This window comes from Schistocerca americana, chromosome 5 (assembly GCF_021461395.2).
Source record: "Schistocerca americana isolate TAMUIC-IGC-003095 chromosome 5, iqSchAmer2.1, whole genome shotgun sequence".
NCBI classification, from domain to species: domain Eukaryota; kingdom Metazoa; phylum Arthropoda; class Insecta; order Orthoptera; family Acrididae; genus Schistocerca; species Schistocerca americana.
The window spans coordinates 230025142-230040960 of NC_060123.1; the positions used below are offsets into that span (position 1 = coordinate 230025142).

The following is a 15819-nucleotide window of genomic DNA, read 5'->3' on the forward strand; positions in this document are numbered from 1 at the left end:
GTATGCTCTTCACACTTTGAAACTCTGAACGGTCCAGATTATGATGATTGCAACGGTGGGCACACTGTATCAGTTCTTAATATTATGTGAGAGCACCACTTAATATCTTTGTGTACAAAAGCATCTGATGAAGATCGTATATCGGCTATCTGGACTTTGATTTGCTGCAGAAAACATGGCAATTCTATCTCCACAGGTAGCTGATGTGTTGGAAAAAAAAAACTCCAATCATAGGCATAATGTTTCTCCATAAATCATCTCTGCTGTTGATGCACCAATGTCTCAATGACACACTGTTCAGAGGCCCAGTAAAACCAGTGGGAACGTGTGCGTCCTAATGTGAAGCTTTTAATGTTGTATGCCAGCACTCTACCATCATGTTGCCTACCAAGTGGTAGCTGGTTGTATGAAGGTGTTGAAAACCACACAACTTAGACATGTCAAGGAACAGTGTCGACTTGAGCTGCTGTCATTGACACATAGTGAGGTGAGGTGGACAGCCAAAATGAGATATCCAGGGGTTAAAAAAGTCTGTAAATTGGTGGCTACCTTAATTTGGGTAGGCATGGCTACCATTGCGTTCCCATCCTGGCCAAGTGGCAGTGTGCTTACTTCAAACCCAAGTTGATCATACCAACGATTTCTTTTTTTGTCCCTTATATACAACCAGTGCAATAATATAAGCAAGCATGCTTGGTTCTTTGGTTGCTTGATAGAGCCATCTTTAATTACTAGGAAGTCTTGAACAGTGTGGCTTGATTAACTTTCCTTGAGAGTTTGATATCACTTGACTTGTGTCATTTCTTTTATTTTTAACTTGGCACTCTTGCAGAATTCTGCGTATTGTTGTACCTATTACCAGCATGCGAGGCCATTTAGGTTCGCACAGGGAGATGTGCATCTTGTGACCTGATCACCAATCTGCCAGTGATATCAGCACACTGTGCCATTTGCCAATCTTCTTGCTTCTTCTGAACAGATGAATGCCTTTCTTCTTCGTTTCATCTGGCGTGGGTCCACTTCTCAGTTGTCAGCACTGATAATTGTTTCTGTAGCTCATCTACTTGATATTGTAAGCTTCTAAGCGGTTCACTAATGTTTATTTGCTGCTGCTCCCCAATAGCACCTGCCTTCCCAGAGTTGATGTCATTGGCTATTTGCATTACTACCGAAGTGCTTGCTTGATCTAGTATTGTGTACTCTTTGTCTGCTAATGCAAGTATGGAATTGATGTCACTTCTCTCAAGCGCCGCCATGGATATTTTTGCCAGTAGTGGTAGCTACGTCAACTATATGTGACACAGCGTAACGTTGTATAAGGCCACTTCTCCAATTGTGCTCCTCAGTTGCCGCCAGAACTCCAATTGTGTTCTGTCGCCAATATGCTCACTATTTATTATCAGCTACATGTGTCGATCTAATAATTTGCACATTCTGCTGACCAGCGAATTTCTCTAATGTAAATATTCTTGTTCTGAGGGTGACTTCAATATAAGATCATAGCTACTGCACAGGCATATAAACTCTTGACTGTCCCAGCAAATCACAAGTGGTCACTGGTAACACTGTTTTGCAGAAATGCTAAGTCAATTATTGTGAACCACAACTTTAATTTGTCCTGCAGTAAATTAGGAATGTGCACTTTTATTTGTGGGTTAGAAACTGTGTTAGGCTCGTCGAGCAAATAGGTCGCCCATTTTGTCGTTTGAGGAGATAATTTCATGTCCTCTCATGTCCCAGCTTGAGACTGAAGATGGTCTACTTGCTTTTGCAGATCTCCTTGCAGCTGTAACAGCTGCATTGTTGTTAGAACCCTTCTGACATTCGTTTTGACATGAACTCACTGTTTGGCTTTTCAGGTTCCCTGTAGTCTCTGTGCTCTTCAGTATTCCAGGGCTCACCTAACTGTAGTAATGCTCCATTATTTAATAGTATTGATCTAATGAGTCAGTAATACTCGGTTTGACTGCTTTATTTCACACAGTTAGGAAAACGCACTTTGACAAAAATGTGAATAAACAATTAACTCTCAAAAAATAAAGACAAAGAGTAAATGTAACAATGATAAGATATAATGTAAATTGAAGGAAGAGGAGGGGAGAAAGGAAAGGAAAGGGAAGCAACTCATGATGTCAGGTGCACTGGGACTTAGTGCAGGATTGGCTATAGTAAAATGAAATGTGTGCTGCACTGGGATTTGAACACGCTATCTACTGCTTACCAGGCAGTTGGGTTAACCACTGTCACCCAAACACATTGTTTATTGCTATACTATCTCGGTATGTGCCTTGCCCAACCTACATTCCCATATAGTGCCACCTATCTGCAGTCCCCATCCATGTTCCCCGTGCTTGCTACTTTTATATTCCCACAGGAGGATGAACATGATTGTGCATTCGAACTGAAGATGGTGTATTTACAGCCTACTGAGGCGACTCAATTATACGACTGTGTGATGTCTCTTTTTTCAGACATGTCTGAAATAACAGACATCGCATACTCATACAAACGATGTGTCTGCAGTTCAAAGAACAATAAAATACACTTTGAATCTTATTCTGAAGTCAACGATTCCAATACACATATACCTTTTTCCTTCCCCATTCCTATGAAGCCCATGCTTTGTAAAATGATCCCACAGTGATAATGTTACTTGTATAATTCTTTCATTTGCCATGCTACTGCATACTTTCTTGAATCCCCTATTAATTGTAATTATCTCTGTGTTGATACATGACTTTTTCACTAGACCATTTGAGGCAATGAGAACCATAAGAGCCCTAAGCACAGAAACAAAGTTTTGAGAAAAACTGATGTTTGTGAGTATCAAATTTATAGACAGAACTCCAGCCTCATAGGTCGACCTTTTTTAACCAAGTCTCAACAGCCCATAATTCCTAAGAAAAAATTGATTTACCCATTTTATGTTATGAAATCATAATTAATATTTAAGATTATACTTATTATTGATGTTAATTTACAAAATTTATATTTGTAAGATAGTGACAATAGTTGTAAAATTTGTAATTATGTAATATGAAACTAAAATCAGGATTGAAAGAACAGATAACTGAACCACACATACAGTTGTGACCTGTTCCAAAAATTCGTGGTAATAGTTGTCATTATTTTCATTAAGAGCATTCTGTGGCTTGAAGTTCACCTCGAAATATGAAGTACCACTACTGCGTACATGATATAAACATTAAATTATATTGTCATTCTTAGATAACAATGGAGCAGTGCAAAGCAACAAAACTATGCCTTAGGCTCACATGGAAATATATAATGGAGAAATTGATGAGACAGCTTTTCATGAATGCTCTCATATACAATGTGGAGCTACAGATACAGATAAAGCTGGTTCGCCATAAGATCAACATATGTCAGGAGCATACATATGCACTACAAAATCAAAATCGATGACTGTGTGCTTTAGGCCCTTATGGAGCTCAGTGCCTCATATTTTCGTGGGTTGCTTACTAAAAACAAGTTCATTTCTGAGTTTCTCAGTGGGGTACATTTTAGAAATCTTGTCACAGCTTGTCCACTTTCATTGTGCTAAGCGTCATTCGGATCTAACAGCTACAGCTCCATATGCGTGAATCTGGTTTCGTTATTGGACTTACTTTCACTTTAACATTTTCATATTCATAGTTTCTGAATATGCGATTATTTCTGTCTCTTAGATCACGTTTAATGTCTGCAGTTAAGATTTCTTTCTTTATTAGTCACTAATATCTGTGAACACTAATTATCCCTTGCCCCTTCCTGACGCTCTTATGAATCTATTCAAAGTTTTGGGTTAAGGGCATAAGAAGAGTGTTTCACACGGCGAACTCTTTTGACCTAATAAACCTGTTATTTTTCACTTAAAAGTTCATTGCTCCAGATTTTATGAGGCTATCTATCGCTGTTTCGATCGTTTGCTCGTATTATATCGCTGAACACATTTTTGAAATGAGCTGTTTAAGACTGGTACTATATTTACCTGTTACAGGATCACATGGACTACAATAATTATTGCCACTGTCATAAACTGAGTTCACTGTGTCAGAGTTTTTATCCATTATAAGTACGCCCACTTACGCTTAAAAGAGCACGTATTTATACATTTTACCACTTTTCCACCCCACTTTACATAGGAAATTTAGACACAAGAAATCGGCATTATTTATGCAGCCGTTTATCAGGAAGTCTATACTCGCAACCATCTTACACACATATTTTAATACCATATTCTGTCTTTTTTGTATCATGGATGGTATAGCATAACTCACTATCACCATTAATCATCGAACTGAGCGAAGTGCTGCTATGTTGAGGTTGGCGTTTTTGTGTTACTTGACGTTGACGTTTCTTCCCTTCCGTTTCGTTGACGTCCAATATGAATCGAACGTGACGGAAGTGTATTTTAGTGGAGGCCTCTTTGGACAAACTCTGACATTGTTACGTTGGACAACCTGTAGGGAATCAATCAATGTTGTGGTGGCAAGTTTTGAATTGTGATTTGTGTGTTTGTGTTTGTACTTTGTAGTGGTTCACGAAAGTGAATGATATTTATTTGAGATATGAAACGGATCGTACATATTGAAATAAACCAACGCTTGGAGAGGTAAATTTATGTTAATTTTTATGTTATATGCGTAATAGACAAACTGTGAAGAATTATGTTGGCTCGAATTACTACACACGTCTTTCTGGGATCAGCCGTGTTTTTGAAAAGTGCATTAATATATGTGCATTATTGTGGTAATTTCCGAAAATATTCTGCAAGGGAATATATGAAACTATCACAGAAGTGCAGTTGCATGATCTGCAGCACACTTAGAAAGCTATTTACAGTAGGTATCTGCAGTGCAAACAGTTCGTGTAGATTTCACTTAATCGTTTATTTCGTAGCAATGTGATGAAAAGGATTTCGAGAGTGTACTGTAATAAAGTTTATATCGCAAAAGGAAGTTGGATGTCTTAGACTTAAGGAGAGTCAAAAACATTAGTTTATCTAGTGAGTTACTTAATGTAGAGACATTAACATTGTCAGCTGTCACATTTGTCCCAAAGAAAAACAACAGGCGTTTAGTGGTATGGGGGTTTCAAAATGAAAGTGCAGAAATAGAAATTAATTCCTTAGAGTGTGGTTTGTTAAAGAAACTAAAATGACTGTGGTTATTATCAACCTGGCCATTCTAATTGGATAGATTCTTATCCGAAGACTTCGACATATAAATACAATATATGATTCTCTGTGATTTCTCTTGTGACTTACGATTATGGCTGTAATGAATACCCGCACTGTGTTGTATTTGAAAAGCAGCAATGTTTTTTATAAGGTACGTCAAGATTGTCTTTAAGCTGAATGATGTTGGCAAATGTACTCAGGCTACAATGATCCTGAATGCGCTTTAGCTGTTCACATTATAGTAGAACTTAGTATTACATTTCTTCAGCAAAACTATGAATAGCTTTCTCACTACAGATGAATTTGCTTCATGTTAGGGACATTTTCGATTGAACTAGATGTTTTGTAACTGCCGCATCTAACCAGTATCTGGTAGGTAGATTGGTATATTGTCATGAAATAAAAGCCTTACCTGGCACCTATGCTGTAATTGAGTTTCTAGATCCAAATTTCACAGTATTTCTTTTAAAACTAATAACTCGTTTTATTACAGTAATGCACCAAGAGATGTGGTATTAGAATTTGTTTCTAAGTTTGCAAAAACTTGCAAACTGATACAGGGATCCATTATAAACAGTTTTGATGATCCTTTCCTTTCTGAACATGTACAGACAGTAAAGATATGTGAAATAAATGATGAAGCCCCACAGGTAACTGATTTCCAACTTTTCCAGTTGCATATGAAATATAAGGATTTTTTACATTGTATGTAAAGGAACTGTTGCTAATATCTGTATGAAAGATGGATATTTTATTTGGAATATGTGGAGTAAATTGATTCATGGTAATGTTTAGTTTACTTTCAGTGTCTAGAAGCAAATGATGTTGACCTCTGTTACCATGTCTATACTCTTGATCCATATGGCTCTCAGCTGGAAACCATGGACGGTGAGGGAGATAAAGAAGTGCCATTTGCCCTTCATTGTATTCTTCCTACAACTGAATTTGCAGGATTATGGGAAAGCCTTGTTTATGATTCTGCAATCAAAGAAAATGTAAGTAATGAGAAGTTCCTATTTTAATAATTTGCAACCTCTTTCATATTTCGATTTAGTAGCCTATTTCACTGCTCTCTTTTCACACGTTAGAATTTACACTGACCTTTTTTTAAAAATCCTTGGATGGGATATACATGGATCAATTTCAGGGAAAAAGATACAGAACAATTTTTTGTAATTAAGTAATGTAGTGCACAGTTGCGTTTTTTACAGCGGAAAATGTAAGTAAATAAACAATTATGTGTTGAGTATTTTCCCTATTATCCAGGGGTCCTACCAGGTTGAGGTGAGTTGCCTGCCTGCCTCCATGATACAGGTTGCTGCACCATAGATGCAATCACACGACAGGGGTAACAGTGGAGAGGCTCAATTAAAACATAGTTTCTGAAGACAACCAGCTGTACTAACAGGTGCTACAGTCCGTATGACAGCTGATCTGGCCATATAACATAAGTCAACATGACCATGCTTGGTGGGTATAGTGACATGACTGACAGCAAGGGGTCACTGCATCCGTTATATTTGCTGGGGACAGCTAAGTGTGTTCTAAGTTTCGCAAAACCGAAGTTTGCAGTACATACATTGGCTTTCACCCATGATGTCATCAAGATGGTGGGCCTATTTCAACCTTATAGACCTACAATATGGCACCCATGACATTGCTCATTACACACCTGTACAAAAGCAGATAATATTAAAAATATTTAACTGTAGAAATAATATGAAACTAATGGGACAGCCATGGGAATTAGGGGTTTTTGGGTAGGACAAACTAAATGGACATACCAGAGCAATTACTAATGCAAAAATCGAGCAAACATAATCCTCAGGAGTCAGTAAGACCACAATTTAAAAAAAAAAAAAAAAAAAAAAAAAAATATCAGAAATTTCACAGCTCATTTGAAGTCCACAATATTGTGAACTAGCACAAAAAAAAATATAGTTTCGGAAGGTTCACTTGACTATATGTTGAACACACACATAATTGTAACTCCACTACTGGATATTTCACTTGACCTATATTGCTGAAGCAAAATCTACGGCACACACTAAACTACGTACAACTTGACAAATCCAGTATGTAATATTTCACTTGACCTATATATCTAAAACAAAGTCTGGAGTACTACATAACTAAAACTTTCCCACATAACTAACACTGAGAATCTAACCTCACCAATGTAGGTAAAACAGACTCCATGATATCTGCTAATCACAATCCAAAATGATTACCAACATTTAGCAACACTACCCAAAATGTTGTAAATATCATTAATACCAATTTCTGTACACAAGAAACACACATGAACTCTCATATACACTACAATAAAAAAAATCATAAGAAACATACTTATAAACCAAATTCAGCTGACACACAAATTCAGCAATCTAGTGATAGCAAAAACTAAGATATAAAATTAAATTTCCTATGATAAACAACATAATGTGCTAATACTTCCAAACCCAAAAATAAGTCTGTTGCCCATAACTGCCATCATGAAAATAACTTACTAACAAACTGCCACAGACTCTTCCAATATTCTAACAAACACTATTCAAGAAGTCCAATACATCATTCACACCACTCACAGACAATTTAGAAACATAAGCATCCCACACTAGAGTGTGCCACTGCATACTCCTACACACCTTCTGCAAAGATGTTCCATTTGAGGTACAATGCACCACCATAAAATGACACAACACAGGTATGTCATGGGTTAAAACAGACGGGTTGTCCCATAAATTTTGATTGACTTATCTGTGTTGATGTTAATGGCATCTTCTTGGATAAATGATTCCAGAGGTAAAATAGCCCTCCATTTGGGTCTCTGGCCAGAGAGAACTCAGGAGGATATTGTCACCAGAAGAACCAAATCTGAAATTCTAAGGTCTGAATATGTAATATTGGATTCCTTAATTTGTGAGACAGATTGGAGAAAATGAAAACAAAAATAACAGTATGAAGAAGTGGCAAGAACAGTACGTCTGGTCAGAACCACGTAAATTTATCAGCACAAAATTGAATAAGTGTAATGTGGAAATAAGCATGTTAATGAACAACAAGAGCCGAATGAATGCGAAATATTAAGAACAGCTTGGTAAATGTCTTTACTGAACAAAGTAAGAGCATGTGGACTATCAGACCAATTGTGTGATTGGATTGAAGAGTTCGTAGTAACAGAACGCAGCATGTCATTCTCATTGGAGGGAAGTCTTCCGAAGTAAGAGTGATTTCAGGTCTGCTGCAGGAGAGTGTCGTAGGACTGTTGCTATTCACAATATACATAAATGACTTTGTGGATAACATCGGAAGTTCACTGAGGCTTTTTGCGGATGATGCTGTGGTATATCGAGAGGTTGTAACAATGGTAAATTGTACTGAAATGCAGGAGGATCTGCAGCGAATTGACGCATGGTGCAGGGAATGGCAATTGAATCTCAATGTAGACAAGTGTAATGTGCTTGCGGATACATAGAAAGAGAGACCCCTTATCATTTAGCTACAATATAGCAGGTCAGCAACTGGAAGCAGTTAATTCCATAAATTATCTGGGAGTACCGCATTAGGAGTGATTTAAAATGGAATGATCACATAAAGTTGATCGTCGGTAAAGCAGTTGCCAGACTGAGATTCATTGGAAGAATCCTAAGGAAATGCAATCTGAAAACAAAGGAAGTAGGTTACAGTACACTCGTTCGCCCACTGCTTGAATACTGCTCACCCGTGTGGGATCCGTACCAGATAGGGTTGATAGAAGAGATAGAGAAGATCCAATGGAGAGCAGCGCGCTTCGTTATAGGATCATTTAGGGAAATACGGAAGCGTCCGATCCCGCCCGTCTGGTTTGACCCATGACGTCACAACTATGGCGGAAACGACCATAAACCACGATTCCAATATGGTGCATATGAAGTCGGTACGTACACATTATGAGGGAGTCATTCCATGTCAAATCAACACACCTATTTTACATCACCCTCTTAGATTTTGCTGAAAGTTGGTATACTTATAGTGGGCACTGAGACTAAGAAAAATACCAAATTTCAATTTTTTATCTCAAACCATTCCTGAAATATGGCTATGTAAACTTTTCAAAACCAGCCAAAAATGTGTGAATGGACTTTTTTTAAATTTTCATACGACAAAAAAACATAGCTTCTAATTAATAACCTTTTTTAAAATGGTAATTAATATTTTGATTTAATTTTTTTTACAAAAAGTACATAATTGAAAATTTTCAAAATATTTACGTAACTACTTCACACTGTTGTAAATCACATGGCAAAATATTAATGTGGGATGATGATGGGTTCATTGTTAAAAAAAAAAAAATATTCCGGACTCTTGTTTCTCGCCCTAGCCCTAGTTTGACCAAACTGACCTTTAACAAACAGGAATTTCTTTAAAATATACTGAAAGGTAAGTAAAAAAAAGTATTAGAACTATCAAAACATCACCTTATTAAACCAAAACTAATCAGCATATTTTATAATTAAGTTGATTGCTTATTTTAATTTCATACAACTTCACTAACAGTATATTAACCGAGATAACAAAAACAAGGAATTGAGCATTTATCTACAAACTGAAATAAAGTATGAATAAGCACAAGTATTTACATAATAGTTCTGGTCCATGATGTTTGAAATAGAACTACTAAACAAATTAAACACGTAATGCTTGTTTTTGAGTAACAGGTATCTGTACATAGCTAAATTTAACACAATAGGTACTAACAATAATTTTGAAACAACTTTCTGTAAAATATACATTAACACTAATCTAAGACAAAAACTAAGTTTTGAGTTGAAAGCAGTTTCCCAATAAATTGTCTTGGAGCTTCACATATTACATTTTAATAAAGCTGACTGGGTTTGGTTTACATCACTTTCATTAAGAATGTATGTTCTCCCTGTTGGAGTAAATGGATTCACTTTTGTGAGAACATCCACAACTGGCACCCACAGGACATCTGCATGTGCAGGATAAGAGAATGACTTAGCTGGTCCACATGGATGAAGAAAAGTTATTTTCACTTCATCAAGTTCTTCGTTTTTTTCTAAAATGTACCCAAGCCACCAGTTTCTGCCATATACAGTGGTGACATAGCCTGATACATCTTGTAACTTCAGTTTGTCTGGTGATGTAGTTACTTTCCTCTCCCAACTCAGCATGTCACCTGAGAAGTATTTGACTATTAATTTTGATGTAGCGTTGGGAATGAAAGTGTGAAATTGCTGTGTTCCTTTGATTGTCAATGCCTCTTCAAGTCGGCTTTTTAAGAATATTTCTGAAGCAGTGTAGTCTTTTTGAGTGGAATATGCAAAATCAACATTTGTGATATTATCTACTGCCGACTCAAACTGATCTCGTGCGGTTTGGATCTGATTTTGGTATGGCCTTTGCAAACTTGCATGAGCTGCCAGTCTCTTTACTGATGAACCCCCTACTCCATCACAAGGCCCTTTCCCATGTGCTGTGGCTGAAAAGTGCCACTCAGCTTTTACGTTGAAGTCTTCCTCATGAAGGCAGAGGTTCAACAAGTTTTTCTTATTTTTATACTGAGCGGCAGAACTGTCAGAATAATAGTACATCTTTTTTGGAATCTTTTGAAATTTATTTGTTAGATATGAAGTTAGCTTCTTTTGAAAGGTGTAAACTGCAGTTGTATTGTGCTCCAGGCAATCGGAAACAATGACAAAGCTCATATGCTCAATTTTGTCTTCCTGTTTGTAATATATAACAAAAGGATGAATGGTAATCTGTTGTCTTGTCCAGTGGAAACTCTGAGCTTCATCCTGTACAACTATACTATAATTTTCTGAAAAATCACATATGACAACAAATTCAGATTCCATAAGGTTTTCTCTTGTGGAGTTAAGGAATGTTCGTTGTTGCTTGGCAATGAAGTCATGCCGAATCAAAGTCGACATCTTACTACAAAATAAATCTATGAATTCTTCAGAAGTTTTCTGAACAATTTCCAGATTACATCGGTCAACTGACATCCACTGTCGGAACTGAACTTGTTCAATTAAGTTTTCATGAAAAGAGTGTTTTAAAATTTTACGCATGACAGTTTCTCCTGGGCAGTATTCACAGTTTCCCATGTTGCAATCAACTGATGATGGGTTGAAAAGCATTTTTGCAATGCACTGCTTATAACTGTTTAAGCTGCTGTTTGTTACTGTGTTTAGTTTGGCATTTTCTATCATTAATTTTATGTTTTGGTGAGTTGTGCATACGCAGACAGTGTGTGTGCCACTCCGGCCAGCTAATACACAATGTTTTGGTCTCAACTCAGCAAATTTAGAGAAACCTATTTTTATGTTAGGAAACTTGTCTTTAAAATGCTTGTAAGCTTCTTTAAGGTTACCCCAAATTAGTCTTTTTGATATTTTTGTTTTATTTCTACTTGTTTCTGTAATTGTCACACAATCTTTAATACCTGGCATTGCCCTGCTAACTTCATCATTTTTCATAAAATGAATGTACAGTTTCGACAGTATCTGTTGGTAAACACTTCCGTGGTTTTGGGATTGGACCTTCCATGAATCCTTTCTCTTTCAAAATTTTTTTGGACTGCCGAACAATGAAATTAGGAGCATTAAATTCCCTCATTATTTTCCTGACACTCCACTTTTCAAGTGAACTTGTAAGAATCATTAGTTGTTTTTGATCTACTTGTAGAATTTTTAAAGTTTCTTTTAAGATTTTCAAGAACGGATTCATCAGTATCAGTATCTGACGAAGAAGTTTCAGGAGCAACAAAAAGTTTGCGTGTCATTGATGCGATTTTCTTCACTTTTGATTTGGCGTAATGCCTAGTTGTTAGTTTTCTCTTGTCAATTGGGGACTCGCCTAGTTCTTGAAGTGTTGCGTTAAATGTTTTAACAGCTACTGAAGTTGGAGTGAAGTCAGGGTCTTGGTCTCGGATGATTATCTCTGATCCAGAAGATTCTTTTTCAACACTTTCATCACTGATGGGCTCTGGTGTATTTTTCAATTTGGTTACATCTTTCCTACATTTATCACAAATCTTGGCACCACTTGGTATTTGAGGAAATAATTTGGGCATCCATGTTGTGACATTTCTCAGTTTTTTTTCCGTCTCTAATAAAATGATTTGACTTCTTCAATGGATTACAACACTGCTGCACTCTTACAGCACTGCACTTTTTACTTGGTTCCATATTTATACAAAAACCACTTATAAACTGTCCATCAATGTATAGATTTACTTGAAAATGAACTATTAAGTATAATAGATACAGACTGGTCAACACAGAGGTAACAATTGATTTGCACTCAAACCACAGTGCACAATAATGCTATAGGCACACAAAGCCTTAGAAGGTAACAATGCAGACTACATCATCTCAACAATGGCTCCAGTCTCTGAATTATTGTACAGACATCAAGCCCTATGTATACGATCCTCTACTGACATACTACCTTAAAGGTCAGTTTGGTCAAACTAGGGCCGTTAGTGAAAATCAAGAGTCCGGAATAATTTTTTTTTAACAATGAACCCATCATCATCCCACATTTATATTTTGCCATGTGATTTACAACAGTATGAAGTAGTTATGGAAATATTTTGAAAATTTTCAATTATGTACTTTTTGTAAAAAAATTAAATCAAAATATTAATTACCATTTTGAAAAAGGTTTTTAATTAGAAGCTATGTTTTTTGTCTATCACTGGAAAGAGCATGAAAAATGCTGCAAAATGACACCCTTCCCAGTTCTCTAGCTCAATTAGGGCAGCTCCTAGGGCAATTTAAAAAAAAAGTCCGTTCACACATTTTTGGCCAGTTTTTGAAAAGTTTACATGACCATATTTCAGGAATGGTTTGAGGTAAAGAATTGAAGTTTGGTATTTTTCGTAGTTTCAGCACTCACTATAAGTATACCAACTTTCAGCAAAATCTAAGAGGGTGAGGTAAAATTTTTATTTAAAGTGTGTTGATTTGGCGTGGAATGACTCGAGGACGAAAATACATCGAAAAACACACACACACACACACACACACACACACACTTTCCACAAAAAGCCTAATGACACGAATGGGACAAGCGCGGGAAATCGGGTGTTTTTAGGTGGGGGCAAACTAAATATAAACAAATTTAGACACCCACTCCCATACAAAACCACACAAAACAATGAAAGAAAACAGACATCAAAAAACTCCCGAAATACCACTAAACACAATATCATCTGGAATCGGACACATCCCTTGGCCTACATAGCTCAACGGCAGCTCCCGATCCCATAAATGAGGCTCAAACACTTCCCTTGGCCTACATAGCTCAAAAACATCTCCTGATACCAATATCAACATACACAGCTACACATTGGGATCGAACACTTCCCTTGACCTGCGCACTGTTAATTTTATCTGTCATATCCATTCCTGAACAAAAACAACAACTGATTAATTTTACTAAAATTACCACACGGTGTACAGCGAACAACACTAAATTAACCTTCACACAAAATCGTTAACTCACTGAAATGAATTACACTACAAACACAGCCGGCACTCGAACAGTTCTGGATAATGAGCAACAGCAAACTGAGCCCATTACACCACACAAACAAAAACCCTGAACATACCACCAGAGAGCACAACACACCACAACACGACGACATATACAAACACGCCACACTCACCAACCAAACTCCGCGCCGTCATGATGTCATACGTGACAACACCCTTAAGTCACGGGTCAAAGCCGACGTGTGGGATCGGACACTTCTATCGACCCTCGCGAAAGCATTACGGAGATGATAGATAAACTCCAGTGGAGCACCCTGCAGGAGAGATGCTCAGTAGCTCGGTACGGGCTTTTGTTGAAGTTTCGAGAACATGCCTTCACCGAGGAGTCAAGCAGTATATTGCTCCCTCCTACGTATATCTCACGAAGAGACCATGAGGATAAAATCAGAGATATTAGAGCCCACACAGAGGCATACCGACAATCTTTCTTTCCACGAACAATACGAGACTGGAATAGAAGGGAGAACCGATAGAGGTACTCAAGGTACCCTCCGCCACACGCCGTCAGGTGGCTTGCGGAGTATGGATGTAGATGTAGCGAAGATAGATACAAAGCCACAACCCACCACAATAGTACATGTATTGATGCCTACAACCTCTTCAGGTACAGGAGTGAAATGTGTGATGAGTTAAAATAAACTATTCATTATATTAAGGAAGATGAAAAATTAATTGTAATCAAGGACTGGAATAGAAAGTTTGTATAATGGTAAGAAGATCATATTGAAATAAGTTTTTAAACTGCAAAACATTTCCAGGAGCAGATTTGGACTCTGCTGATATTTTATTATGAAAGGCAGATTACAACTGGAAAAAAAGGTAGAAAGGTAGCAAACTAAGGAAATGAAATGTGGATAAATAGAAAGAACAAGAGGTTGCCGAGACTTTCGATGAGATACTAAGGGAACTACTGACTGAAATGATGAATGAATACAATAGGATAAGTCAGGGTAGCTTTGAAAACTGGCCTAGTTGATGGCAGCAGAAGTACAGTTGAATCGCTCCATGCAGAAGAGGTCTCAGTCCATTATACCTAGTTTCGAGAAAACTAAAAACAACACTAGATACTAGACTATGTGATCAAAGCTAAGAGAAAAAATATGTGCTGTTTATCGACCGTGTATCAAGGTCCTTATAAAGTTTACAGGCATTTAAAGTGTTTTAATTTAGGAAAACCAAAATAGATTTTTGCGCTTTTCGTAGTTTCTTGAGGAAAATATGATGATTCCTTTATTACTTTTAGGATATGCTTATAGTTTAGGAATGTGAAAGGATCATGAGCATTAGATAAAGCAAAACAACTGGTTTTCAATCAATATTTATTAAGAAAATAACTGAGAAGAAAAACAATTGAGTACATCATTTTGAGTTTCTTTAGTCATCTTGCACTTCACTGTTATCAACGTCACTTGTGGGCCAATGTGTCAGTTCGTGGTAGAATTCTTCATACTCATTCGGTATATAAGGTAGTAATCTAGTAATGTCCTTTATTTTTGCTACTTTTATTGGAACTTTCCGCGTGGGATATGCACAGTTGGGTGGAAAAGTAGAATGTGTCATATGGCCAGGTTGAGACAGGTGGAATGTGTGTTTCATGATACCATCAATACACTGGGATGTTGCTATAGATCCACAGAGTTGGCTACTGTATGAAAAGTGCATCAGTGTACTGATTCTGAAATGTACTTTCTGGTGTCATGGTACTGACTTCGGTATAGTTTCTTCTGATATGCAGTTTCTTTTATAAAGAGTTGGCCACCAGTTCTTGAAATCCAAGATATTCTCTGTTTTCACTTCGCATACTTCAAATTTCACAGATTTGCTACTTTCTATGATCATTTTGATTATTTCATGTACACAATATATTCGATCATGCCTTCTAGGGGTGCATTTGATTGCAGCAAAATCCCTGTCACAGGGCAGAAAAGAATGACCCCTGACTGGAAAGAATTGCTTGATTTGTTTAAATTGGCCAGTGTCTGTTGAAAATAGAAGCAGCCTTACTAAAGTATGGTTCTTGTTCTGCCCTGCACAGTTATAGAAATACAAATGTAGCTCTGTAATTTCTGC

The 15819-nt window shown here is 37.0% G+C and overlaps 1 protein-coding gene across 1 annotated transcript in view; it reads left to right on the forward strand.

Moving 5' to 3' along the window:
• The first annotated feature begins 4465 nt into the window (after positions 1-4465).
• The window catches only part of LOC124615788 (pachytene checkpoint protein 2 homolog), a 30742-nt gene continuing 19388 nt past the window's right edge, over positions 4466-15819 (forward strand). The window contains exons 1-3 of the mRNA XM_047143906.1: positions 4466-4615; positions 5676-5832; positions 5989-6177. Of these exons, the coding sequence (XP_046999862.1) occupies positions 4572-4615; positions 5676-5832; positions 5989-6177 (390 nt within the window). The 5' untranslated portion in view covers positions 4466-4571. The remainder of the gene's footprint in view (positions 4616-5675; positions 5833-5988; positions 6178-15819) is intronic.